Raw genomic sequence first — 13,179 nt, forward strand, 5'->3', positions numbered from 1 at the left:
AAATAAAAATGTGTGTGGGGGGGGGGTCTCCCTCGCGGAACAACATCTCGGGGAAATCTGCATCTTAACGGAGACGCGGAGGAGGCCTAAAATTAGACCTCGTCCTCCTCCACTTTCCTTCCTTGATTTTACTCCCCCTCCTCCTCATTAATCCCATTCTCGCGGTGCTTTGAGAGCGATCATTAGGGCAGAGGATGGGGGACACGTCTGAACACAATTGTTTGTCTCCATGTCCCACTCAACGTGGGGGGGGGGGTCGGCATACTGTACATTAGGCTTGTGTTGATTTGCGATCAAATCGTATATTGAAGGGGTGATCGGCGGTTGATATTTCCCACGCTGGTAATAAGGTGAACTAACTTACCATCAGAACTAAGATGTGGTGAGGTCTAAGACACCTGCACCCTGCTGTACAGTTAGAGAGCGGTTTCTGGTGGAGCGGCACGTCCGCCGGGCATGCCCCTCCACCATGCTTTGTGCGCCACGAGAGTAGTTAACGTTATGGATGTTATTATCAAGGTAATGAGGTCCCCGAGATGAGAATCTCGGAAACTGCAAGGCGCGTCAATGCCCCTGGATGGTCATCTTGCAGAGAAAAAATACTTTGGACCCTCAAACCCACCAAAAAAGGTGTGTGTGTGTGTGTCCGTCAAGATCCAGCGCTCCTGTCCCTCTGCTCTGGATGGAGGCCTTGTCAGTGGAGGATCACACAAAACTGACATGGTTCCACCTCCATCCTACTCCCACCCCCCACGGCGATCTCGAGCGGCCATGATTTGACGACCGTACATCACCATCGACGACACGTTTGACACGATCCACCACTGCGGGATCTTTATGCGTGGATAAATGTCCACACACACAAACAGACTGAGCTGGATGCAGGTTGAGGGATAGCGATGATTTGTCGTGGCCTGCACTGAATTGCCTTTGGTTTTTGCGTTTGCAAGGGCGTCTAATCGGCGGAATGATGCCTTGTCAATATTCCAAAGATATTAACTGTAGATATTACCCTATGCCTCCTTTGATTATTAACGCTGCATTGCCGTAACTTGTACTTACTGTCGACTAACTGCTACTCGCCCACATTGACCTCGCTAGTTAGAATAATTTTACTTCATGTTGACTCGTGTAGACAGACGTGGACATACGTGTTATTTTTCGTCTTTTAATTTGTATCTCTTTCTCGACTGCACGCCGTAACGCCAGAATTTCCCTCCGGGGTTTATAAAGCATTGCCTCATCTTATCTTATATCAGACTTAAGGTCTCATGTGAGAGAAGCACAGAAGTAAGCTGCAAAGAAACAACTGTGCTAATAATAATAAAAATAATAATAATAATAAGCACCTTTCATACACAGCAATGCAGCTCGAGTTCTTTACATTAATAGAAGGCAAATGAGTAATGATGATGGTAGTCATAATAACAATAATGATAATAATAATAATTATAGAAACAAAAGCTAAATGTGTTTAATAATGATTCCTAAACATTATATTCATCAAGTTAAGCTGTTGAAGAAATTGAAGAATCAAAATCGGTTTATTCCGCCAGGACATTTAGATACACTACAGCTAGGAATTAGTTGTGTTGAGTTTTGCTGCGTTTCACAAAGACGGTTTGCATAAAAAAAGCTTAACAGTCTGGAAAAAAATGGAGAACAAGTATAATAATGAAATAAAATTGGGGAAAAAAGCGAAGTAAAAATATATATTTTTCAAATATATACAAATAGCAAAAAATACAAAACAGAAATAGTCAGATATATGAAATTATACTTAACTAATAAAGTAAATAAAATGAATAAAATTCCTCTTTTTCTTAGCAATGCAAGTTAATCCACACCTCTCCTCGGCTCTGGTCTCTACCTCTTCTCCTCCCCCGGTTCCTCCGCAACCCACTTCCATTTCCTTACTACTGCTGTTCGACCTACTCCGGGGGTCTAAATGTCACGGCGGAGGTAAAGGTCAGGTAAAGGTTTACCGTTGGCAGGTTGCCCTAAGGGAGGCTAACATGGCACCAGCTGCCCAAGGGTGCACGTTAGACCGGACACAACGCTTCACACACCGCTACACACACACACACACACACACACACACACACACACAGCGACCTACCTATAACTGTCACCTCCACTCTGGCTCGACACTGCTGGGCTCTGTGTGTGTGTGTGTGTGTACGTGTGTGCGTACGTACTTGTGTACGTACTTGTGTGTACGTACGTGTGTGTGTGCATATGATTGAGGACGTGACAGCTCCCCGGGAATGACACACGAGGCGTCGGACGCCAGGTCAAAGGTCGTGGGTTGTCAAAGGGTTTAAGGTGTCCTGCCTCGAAAAAGAGCAGCGCTTTCCGCCCCTTACTCCAAGAACCCAAAGTCACATTTTGCGCATCTTGAGCAAAAATTGGTCTCGAGCAGAGGTTAAAAACACGATCGAGTCTTGGATTTGCCTGTTTTTATGCAGGCCCCTTTGTTGTCAGCTGTGGGATTTCGCTATCGATTAGCGTGCATTCCCATGCAGGACAGAGCAGCAGGGTCCTAATTGGAATGGATTTCTCCCATGCATTGATTTGTGTGTGTGTGTGTGTGTGTGTGTGTGTGTGTGTGTGTGTGTGTGTGTGTGTGTGTGTGTGTGTGTGTGTGTGTGTGTGTGTGTGTGTGTGTGTGTGTGTGTGTGTGTGTGTGTGTGTGTGTGTGTGGACAGACATGAATACCATTTTCTGTGTTCTGTCCACCACATTTTGTCCTTTTGAAAGGCCGAAAAGCCACAGTGGATTCCCCACTTTGTGTGTGTGTTCGGGCAAAACTCTCTCTCCTCTTTGGCGCTCTTCGCCATGCAGCGTCCTGGGATGAGACAAGGACCTCTGCAAACAATGATTCCATTTTGAGAGAGAGAGAGAGAGAGAGAGAGAGGGAGAGGGAGGAGAATGAAGAGAGCGCTGAAGAGAGCGCTGAAGAGAATGTCTGGCCTTAAGTAGGAGACATGAGCACCTTTTTTTTTTTTTTATGCTTACAGGTACAAGCCACGGAGCACATGTTTCCCCCTAAGTTCCCTCCGAAGCGGGGCTAAAAAAGAAAAAGCGGATTGATTGTTTTTTTGTGTTTTCGCGCCGGGCTCTGAGGTTTTGGCAGTTGCAAGAGAGCAAAGGGAGGTGAAATGGAGGTGTTGTGCTCCGTCTCCATCTCCTTTCCCCCTCCCGCTCTACACGGACGCACTAATCCTACAACTGGTTGTCTGTCGGAGAAAAAAAGGTGTGTGTGTGTGTGTGTGTGTGTGGGGGGGTGGAGTAATAGGGAACATTGCCGCCGGTCATGGCTACTCACAGCCGACTGGCCTCGACCCCCCGTGATGTGCCCTCTTATCTAGCCCAGATCCCGGCCTTTCATCTGCCCCCCGAAGACCTGGGGGTGCTTGGCTCTCCGCTGGCTCTGGAGTCCACCTTCCTGCGCGCACACACACACACACACACACACACACACAGCACAGATAATCGCACCACACCCACACACTTCATTCCAAAGCCCCTCAATCAACAACCTCTATCTCCGAGTCCCAGATCATCCCGGCCTTCACCTACCAGGGAGATAAAAGTCCACCACCACCGCAAACCCTTCTTCTGTCTTCCCCTTTTTTCCTCAAATTAAAAAAACAAACAAAAACAAAAAAAAAACGTAAATGTTTTAAGGCAGATAAGGCAATCAAGAGTGTATTTCCCAATACTGACTATAAGCTGAGACGGAATAATGATCATGAAACCGTCCGACTATTCTCGACGCACGCCACGCCGCCTCGTCCCCGGGACTCATGCTGGGTTAGTTATGCAGCGAAGAGCCAGGGCTCCCAAAATGTGAACAATTTAAACCCATTTATAGAGCCTAGCAAAACACGCCAGGCATCTGTGTTTGACATTTCACCGAGAACGGGCATCGCCGCCGCTTCCAAAATCATATTATGCCACGAACAATAGGCCCTCACAGGCCAGTCATTTTTGTTTGTTTTGTTTCTGCTGCTGCTGCTGTGTGTGTGTGTGTGTGTGTGTGTGTGTGTGTGTGTGTGTGTGTGTGTGTGTGTGTGTGTGTGTGTGTGTGTGTGTGTGTGTGTGTGTGTGTGTGTGTGTGTGTGTGTGTGTGTGTGTGTGTGTGTGTGTTCGTTCGTTCGTTCGTTCCATATTGTGCTCCAGGTGGAAGGCCTGGGCGTCCCGGCGCTGCCCTCCTGCTCAACCCTGACCTGTTTCCAAAGTAAACAGCAGAACCTCACCTCTCAACCCCCCGGCCTTACCTGATTATCTGCCTCTGTGGATTCATAGGCCCCATCTAACCGTCTCTCTCCCTCCCTCTCCACCCATCACCATTCCTCCGGAGCAGCCAGAAACCAGGTTCCCCTCCCTCAGCCTAGCCCCGACCCCTGACCTCAGTCGGATTAGAGCGGTTGGCGTTTCAAAGCCGGCGGCAGATTGAATGGCATCTGTGACCTCCGTGCGCCGTTCTCCCGAGCCCCTCTAAGTCATTCTCCACAGAAGCAAGACACATACAGTTCAAGCGCGGTAATGACTAGTGCTAAAAGCTGACTCTTAGACCCCTTCTCTTTGTAGGCGCTCCCACTGAGACGGCCGGCTGGCGGCGCGGCACCCCCTGCTCTTCCCAAGACAACACGGAGCTATTTAGGTATCCGGGGAGATCCTGACAGAGTTGGCCTCCGTTGGCATTGAATATGGACGAACATGATACTTTTTTCGCCAGGGGCGTTCCCATTCGTGTTCGTTTTTTATTTTTTATGTCTTGATCAAAGAAGTACAAACATGATGTCCAATACACTTCATATCATGTCCTACCTTGTTGCTGTTACCGTCTGTTGCCAACAAACTCTGGCGCGGCTTGCGGGCCAGGCCTTTAAGCATCTGTGGATAAAGCCTTCACGATGTGATGTGATGACAAGGCATCCCATTATGTCATCGTGCCAGTGCGATTTGGAATAGAGAGCGGGAAAATAACGCCAATCCATCACTTTTTTATTTATATATATTTTTTAAGAGGTTTGGTTTTAATGTTTTGTTGTAGAGTTCTGGGAACTGGGGCTCATAAAATAAGTTTTTCCCTTTTCCCATTTTCGATCGGATCTCCATCTCCGCACTTCTCCCGTTATGTCACCCTGTAGAAGTCATGGGTTGCTCTGTAACACTGTTTGTCCTTAAAGTTCCTTTTGACCAAAACGGAGATTTGCAGATTTTGATTGCGAGCTTGAGACGGTGTGCGGGGGTTTTTCTGGGATTCCGGTTCTTCTAACCCTGCCCCTCGACGTAGCGGTGAGAAGAACCCTGTTTTTCCCCTTGCTCTGTGATGGGGCCGGCTGTGGCAGGCTTTCAATTTTTATCATTTTTTTTACTCCGTCACGGCTCGATCCCTGTCCGATTCCGTTCCGACAAGCTGACGATTGCGTTCCCGTCGTCTCGTCGGTCCAATTATCAGCCCAAGCTCCTGATATTGTGCCTCCGGTGTCTGGCCTACGGCGCTGGCTGTGAATACAAAGGGTTTGATACTTCATGACAGGTCTTTGGAGAAGGTATCGTCGCGGCGCCCTCAAGGATGTGCCACACACTTTGAGACCAATAGCATGGCTCACACCGGATTTGAGCTCTATCCAGATCCATTTTTGCGTTTATGTATTTTGTCTCTCATCCCTCTCGTGGTCCACATGGAGACGCGTTTTACCTCGGCCTCTCCAACTGTAAACCTTTGCATGCCGAAACTTAACAAATCAGGGTCTGCCTTTTTTGGGGCCAAATAACCCCCCCTCCCCTTCACACACACACACACACACACACACACACACACACACACACACACACACACACACACACTGTCCTCCTGTAACATCCCTTCCATAGCCACATCAGATCCCTAGTGATTCCGAGTGTGGCGGTTCTGCTCTGTGTTCCGCCAGCATTCACAGTCGAACTGGAATCAACTATCCACACAGAGAGGGAACGGCTCCAGCTTTATGGAGTCATAACATGGAGGTGGTGCTGTGTAAATAATCTCTCCACGCAGAAATACTTCCAGCTGTTACACAACGTGCCTGGTTTTCACTCTACCTCTTTTCTTCCTTCTTTTCCCAGGTGTCAACCCTCCTGTCGAAAAAATCCCTTTTGTGAAAAGCACAATCTTGGAATAAATATCCCCTTTCTTTTTCCTGTTTGAAAAGTAATCCATTTGTGAGATGTTTGTTTTGGGTGACACATTGACTGCGCTTGATTTCATGAATAGTGTCCGAGACTTTTGCGTAAAGTGCCCTATAGAAGGTGTGAGCAGAACCCCAAATCAAAAGTTCAGAATCTATGCACACTAGTCGTCCCACTTGAGGCATTATTCTTAATCTTGACTCTCTTCTGTGCAAAGATATATTCTTTATATATTCCACATTTCGCACTTTGCAGTTCAAGTGCTGGTTTCGATTGATGCTTTGAAGCCAAAAGAAAGATTGAAATTATAATTGTCCTCCGACAGGTTTTAGGCTGTGCAGTAATTTTAAAGATTGAGTTGATTTTGATACACTTTCAATTATTATTATTATTATTATTATAATTTTTTTTTTTTTTAACCATTATCTGTGTAAAACATCAAAATATCATTTTGTGAACGCGCCCGATCAAGTGAAATCCCAGGCTTTGTCCGGGGCGTATTCCACCCCTACGGCCAGGCTGCCGAACCTGTCACAGGGGAGGGAAGTGAGAGCAGAGGTAGACCCTCTTCTTTCAGTAAAGCTCCTGCCCTTGGGTGGCTTTCACGCTTGACTAGCTGATCATCCAGGAAGTCGAGGGGGCAGTGGAGGGGGGGGGGGGGTCAGTACAAGCAGCGCCCCGCAGAGCCCCCAGCATGAACTGTGGCTGCACGCTGAGCCCAAATCAAAGGGGGTACTCTGTCTGTCCTGGGCCTGGGGGAAGAGATAGTAAGAGACACTGCTTTGTGTGTGTGTGTGTGTGTGTGTGTGTGTGTGTGTGTGTGTGTGTGTGTGTGTGTGTGTGTGTGTGTGTGTGTGTGTGTGTGTGTGTGTGTGTGTGTGTGTGTGTGTACGGTGAAACATGAATAACAGGACAGCTTGTCACACTCTTGGCCATGCCGCTGTTAGTGACAGTGTCTGTCTCCCTCGCCTTTTCCTTGGGCTATACCGCAATGTCATAATCAAAAAATAAATAAAAAAACTGAGGCCACGCCTCCTGCTGTGAGGTGTTGCAGAACTAACAATAATAAGCCTTCAACAAACACCAAACGTCTCCGTGGCAGTATCCGGTTTTCAATAGAATTGTAATGCTTCATATACATATCTTGTAAAGTCATCAAGCACACAATTGTTGAAATTTTCTCTGTCTACGTTGACGTCGAAACCTGATGTCTAAGAAAAGTAACGCAAGGTCGTTAGGCTTGCCGAATGCCGAGCGATTTCTTCAACCTTGTTTTTTTGTACCTATTTTTTGTGTTCCATAGGCAGCCTTTGAGATCAGTCCTTCATGCCAGATGAAGAGCCTCCAGTTCCGGAACATCGCCCCCAAGGCCCCGGCTGTGGTGCCCCCCCCCTCCCCTGCGGTCCTGTCCTGCCAGCCTCCCTCCGCCCTCCCAGAGGCCACCACCGCTTCAAGCGCCAAGTCAATCATAGTGCCCACCCAAAACTATGCATTGATGCAGATAGCGGGTCAGGATGGCACCTTCTCCCTAGTGGCGCTGCCCCCTGCGGTCTCCTCTCAAACACCTCATCAACAGCAGCAACAAAGCCAGCCAATACAAAAGAACCTCAAGTTGCCCATTCCTAGATATCAGCCAATGAGGAGCAAAGGTACCACAGAGAAAAATAACCTCCCCACACCAATCGCCAGGCTGAAAATGCCATCCAAGGTTTCCGTGACAACGCAGACGAGGTTAGCCTCCCCGGCAATTAAGAAAGAGCCACTGGAGTCCAAGGAAACAAAGGAGAACTCAGTCTCCAAGGTAGAACCTTCAGAGCAAGTAATCCTGATTGATCCGACTGCCTCGGAGATCTCCGTCAGCACTCTACTCCCAGACAACGCTGTCCTTTATCCAGGATCTCAGTTGGAGAAAACGGCAGATTCCCTGCAACGGCCTGCTCCTACCGGCATCGTTCAGAACCTTCATTATCCACCCGCTGCCGCCAACAGCTCTCCAAGTAAAGCACCAGTGGAAGGGGGCATGACTACACTGAGACCGTGCCAGTCCAAGCCTGCCGCAGCCCAGCCTCCGGGCAGTATCACTGTCCTCTCGCCAGCCATTTTCAGCAAAGCTGTCCAGATCATCCCCTCCCCACCCAAGGGCAAGCTGCCCATCCTGCCTTACTCAAAGATGAAGAGCACGCTCATCCCAACTGCCAAGCTCAGCAGCGTTTCCCCAGAAAAGAAGGGTTTCTCTGGGCGGCCTAGTTTCACCAGCTCCTCTGATACTGCAGCCAAGACCTCCGAGAAAGCTGAAGCCTTGCGTCACAACCAGATGCCAAACTCCCTTCTACCCCCCCAGTCCAAGACTCCACTCTTGCTTGTTCTGGGAGCCTTACAGAAACCACCTGGCAAGAAGAGGGGCAGAAAAAGAAAGACAATAGATGACATCCTAGCCTTTGAGGCACGGAAGAAGAGGTCCTTGTCTTTTTTCCGCCGGAGGATGCCGGAGAAACCTCCAGCCCTTGTTCTAGGTTCTAAAGAAAAGGAGGTTGATATTTCTAAGAAGTACCGCAGCATCAGGCCCAAACCCATGCTAGTCATGGAGACTGTTCCCCAGCTAGTTAGCTTGCCTGCCATTACCTCAGATTGCCAGGATCAGGAGCTTCTAATCGGCCACCGGCTCTCTACCAGCACCACAGCCAAAGCCCAGGATTGTTCTCCCCAAACAGCCCCGGTGAGCCTCCACCTGAGAGACACCTCCCACCAGAGACTTTTTGTAGGCAGTCGCCCACTTCACCGCTGCCCCACCTGCGGACGCTGTTTCCAGTTCAAGCATCATCTCCAGAGCCACATGAACAGCCACACCAACAGCCGGCCCTATATGTGCCCGGTCTGCCGCAAAGCCTACGCCCACTCAGGCAGCCTGAGCACCCACATGAAGCTCCACCATGCGGAGGGACGCCCGCGGAAGGCCCTGTGCTGCGAGTTCTGTGAGAAGGCCTTTGGATATGTCGGGGTGTACTTCAGCCACCTGAGAGAGGTGCACAAGGTGGTGCTAACAGTGGAGCCCTCCATCAGCCAGCATGAGGACGATGTGCCCGTAGAGTGGTGAGATGTACAATCATTCAAAAAGAAGGGTCGTGAAAAACATTTGAACCTACAATTACTTTTTAGCTGTAATTATGTAAAAAATTGACATACGTAAATCAGGATAGATATTCGACTGTTTGCTTGATATTGCTCCCGCCATAGCAAAGTGTTGAATAAGCAGTGATTTATAATTGTGTCATATAGTCTTCTATTTTCCTCTGCAGGGCCACCTCTCCAGAGCCATCAGATGACCAGTGCCAGGATCGCGAGGACCCGGTAGAGCTTCAGATCAAGTGTGGCCGCTGCCAGGCCATCACACCCACCTTCGCCGACATGAAGCTGCACTTGTTGTATGTGCACGGTGAGGAGGTCCAAGTGCGAGCACGCGAAGGCCAAGCCCTGCGGCGGGGCCGGGAGGCCGAGGACGAGCTGGTCAAGCATGCAGCCCACTACTGGCGGCAGCTCAACCTGGTCAAGTGCGGCAGCTGCCATGAGGAGTTCTTCTCCTTCTCCAAGCTCAAGAAACACATCCTGTCCCACCACCGCAGACAGGGAGAAGATGATGATGACGACGACGACGACGACGACGACGAGGAAGAGCTGGAGGAAGAGGTGGATGGTGATGGGATTCCCCTGACCCGGGATGTCCTGGGGGTCCTCGCTGCTGGCTCGGCCTTCAACTGTGTGCTGTGCAGCGAGGTGCTGGAGACTAAGGAAGGAGTGATGGAGCACTGGAGGAGTCGCCACCACTGTGAGCAGCCCGGCCTCCTCTGGGATGCCCTGAGCTCCTACTCGCGCCAGGGAGAGGAGGACATGGACACACCTACTCCAAGCCCTCACTAACCAGCCTCGCGGGCATGGAGCCTAGGACTGTGGCTCCTCGTCATAAAGACTGCCTTTATTATAGTCGGTAGCACAGGGGTGAAGAGTTTCTCTCTTGTGTTTTAGCACTGAGGTTATTTTGCATCGTCGAGGCGTTTTGACTCGGTCCCAAAAAACGAGAGTGGTTCCATTTTATTTATTTTTTCCAATGGTTATTCCCTCTAATTCCGAAAATCCAGTTTGATGAACTTTATGCTATTTTTTTCCCCATGTACACAGTTTGTTTGCACTGTTCGGTTCGGTTTTGTTTTTTTCTTCATTTTCTTTGGAATGATTTATTTAAAATACTATTGGACGAGAATATTTTTTTTCTACCACTTATTTAAGGATGCCATGTAAGGATAATTTATCAACTAAAAAGACAAACTAAACTGTTGAAATATGGAGAAATGTCGTTCTCAGGCCAAGGGCACACTGTCTACCGTCACACTGGCAAATATTTTATCCCACTGGCCTTTAAAAATCCTTAGATGTGAAAATCTATGTTGTTACAATGTTGTTACGCAATTTCCCCGAAATCAGCCAGGGTGGTATTGTTGCCCTCGCTGCCCTTTGACACAGGAAAGGAAGGCGGTGCCTTTCCAGCAGCCAAGAGACATCCTTGTGGCCTTGTGGAAAAAAAAAAAAAAACACCTGTCATCTATCTGGCTACGGTCTTTTTCAGGTCCGGTCCTATAGCTGTGACCTGTTGCTGAATGCCTACGTGTGTGTTCTGCGTCACGCCGAGGGCCAATTCACACTAGCGATTGTAGGAGCGAATCCGTAGATTTTAACCACACGACAGAATCGTTAACGGAGGATTTAACAAATGTTAAAAAAAAAAAAGGCAAACCTCAAACTCAAACCGCCTTCCTACTGTTCGTCGCAGCCGTGGTTCTACGTATGTACGCCCAAACTCGCATGGGGTTCCCCAAACTGCCATGCCCGGAAAAGGTATTTGCTCTTTAATACTCTGGAGTAATCGGAAGGTATTTAGCTATACTTATGCTTGTGGTTGGTCGAAAAGGACCAGCGCTGAGTCATGTTTTGTGTTCCGTTTGGCTCCATGTCTCCTGACGTAGTTGATTGTCTTGTTTCTCAGTTAGTAGCTGATACCCTGGGAGAGTAGCCGTATCTATATTTGTGTACATCTTTCATATGAAACAGAAAAAATTATCCAGGGTCAAGTGAATGTACCTTGAATGTTTTCAAAACCCTACCAAAACGATACATGAAAAAATAACATATATATATATATAGACTTATATAAACAGAATTTAGATATATTGAGAAAAATAATATATATATATATATATATATTTACATAGAGTAAGTAGTAAATCAGCTGCTTTGTCCCATCACACAGTGAGAGTTGGAATCCAGAGAGAGATATATCAGCCAAAAGTATCAGAAGCCATAAGGATCTGTCCTTATGTGAGGATGTGACGCAAGCCCTGCAAGGACCACAAAAAAAAAGTAAAAGTAAGAAGTTTGTGCCCCATTTCTGTGAGCTGGCGTTCCTCAATGACTTTTCAAAATCTAGATCCAAGCTAGGATTAAGGGTATGATGCTTGAAGAAAGGAAAAAGGGGGGGTTGTCAGCACAAAACGGGAAAGTCACAAGCGATTCATAAAAATAATTTGGTGGCCGTGTCAAAAAAACAAAACAAAAAAAAAACCTGGAGACCGAAAGTGTTTGTGCTAGTGACTGTACCGGTGTACCTTTCGTTGAAGAGAATAAAGTTATGCTTTGTCGATGACATTACTTTTTCTCGCCGTATTTGACAAGGGAGGTCTGTGAATCAGATTTTTACTTAAAACTTTTTACTTACTTTAAATTCAGATGTATCTTTATTATGCAATTATGGGCTTTTTTTCAATTAGACCACCGGGGCAGAAGCACACCGCCATGCACTCGCTCCGAAAACCTCAACGCACATGAACGCATCGCGTAACAAACAAACTATGGCTGTTGGGATGTGCTTTGTGTGTATCCGTCAGAAAAGACGCGGGCAATGGCAATAATTGACTCGTGAGTGTATTGCGTCTTTTAAAATGGGGGGTCAAGTTGAATGGAGAACCGGTGAATCGGACCGTTACGCTCGGATGTACCGGACAGGCATCCCCGCGGTCCTTCTGGTTAGCAGCCGTGTCCGTTGTCACTTTGGCTGGAGGCTGAAGGTTCGGCTTCAGACCCCGATCGCACGACATCCGCTCAAACGACCACCGCAAAGTCCACCGCGACAACCGGGCGTAATGGAGACCAGTCTTCGCTTTTCGGGTGCCGCCGCAGAGATACCAGAGAACGGGCAGAACGTCACGTTTTGAGACCAGCCGGGAGAAGGAAAAAACAAACAAACCGATATCTTGCGATGGCTTCATAACAAGTGAACGGAGATGACGCATGTCGGCTCCCGTGGTGCTGATCGCTCTCCCCTCGCCCGTCGCCCTTATCGTATCTCCCCGACGGCTCGCTTCAGTTGCCGTGTTTAAAAAAAACAACCCAAAAAAACAGGTTAATCTTGGCGTCGGTGCCAAAACCGCCCCTTCAGAGAAAAGGCCGATACGGAATCCAACAATGAATCCTCAGCCTCGGCAAAAGCGCACGGCTCAGCCGCCCTGAAGGTCCGCCCCCCTCGCTGCTCTTGCCACACCGGTGTGGAATGCGGGGGCTTGGCTCTAATGGCTTCAGGGCTACGTGACAGTGTATCTGAGGTCAAAGGCCTTGTGAAGTGAATTCAGACGCGGGCCCGTACACCCCGCCCCGATGCGGCTTCCATGTTGCATTTGAACCCTCCTCAGCGACTTCAAACCTTTTTTTTCTTTTTTTCCTTCCAACCTGAAAGCGCTCGGAAGGATTAAAATGAGCATAACTCGGAATCAGGTCGCTCTCGGGCCTCGTGGAGCGCAGATAAAGGCGCAACATCAGTCCTGTTTCAACCCCCGTCCGCCGTCGCTATCGCGGGCGCAGATAAAAAGGGAGGAGGCGCTATCTGCTGATGCATATTTCCTTTTAATCAGAAGGAGCAGCCGTCACGCCGAACTCCCGCCTTCACAGACGAGG

At 48.4% G+C, this 13,179-nt stretch overlaps 1 protein-coding gene across 2 annotated transcripts in view; it reads left to right on the plus strand.

Annotated features, from left to right (window-relative positions):
- Positions 1–11,823, plus strand: part of znf438 (zinc finger protein 438) — a 41,744-nt gene extending 29,921 nt beyond the window's left edge. For both annotated transcript variants that reach the window (XM_080020565.1, XM_080020566.1), the window contains exons 3-4: positions 7,487–9,273; positions 9,480–11,823. In XM_080020565.1, coding sequence (XP_079876691.1) covers positions 7,517–9,273; positions 9,480–10,098 — 2,376 coding nt within the window. In that variant the 5' untranslated portion in view covers positions 7,487–7,516 and the 3' untranslated portion in view covers positions 10,099–11,823. The remainder of the gene's footprint in view (positions 1–7,486; positions 9,274–9,479) is intronic.
- The last annotated feature ends 1,356 nt before the right edge of the window (positions 11,824–13,179 follow it).

This window comes from Zeus faber (assembly GCF_960531495.2).
Source record: "Zeus faber genome assembly, chromosome: 19".
Classification (NCBI taxonomy): Eukaryota; Metazoa; Chordata; class Actinopteri; order Zeiformes; family Zeidae; genus Zeus; species Zeus faber.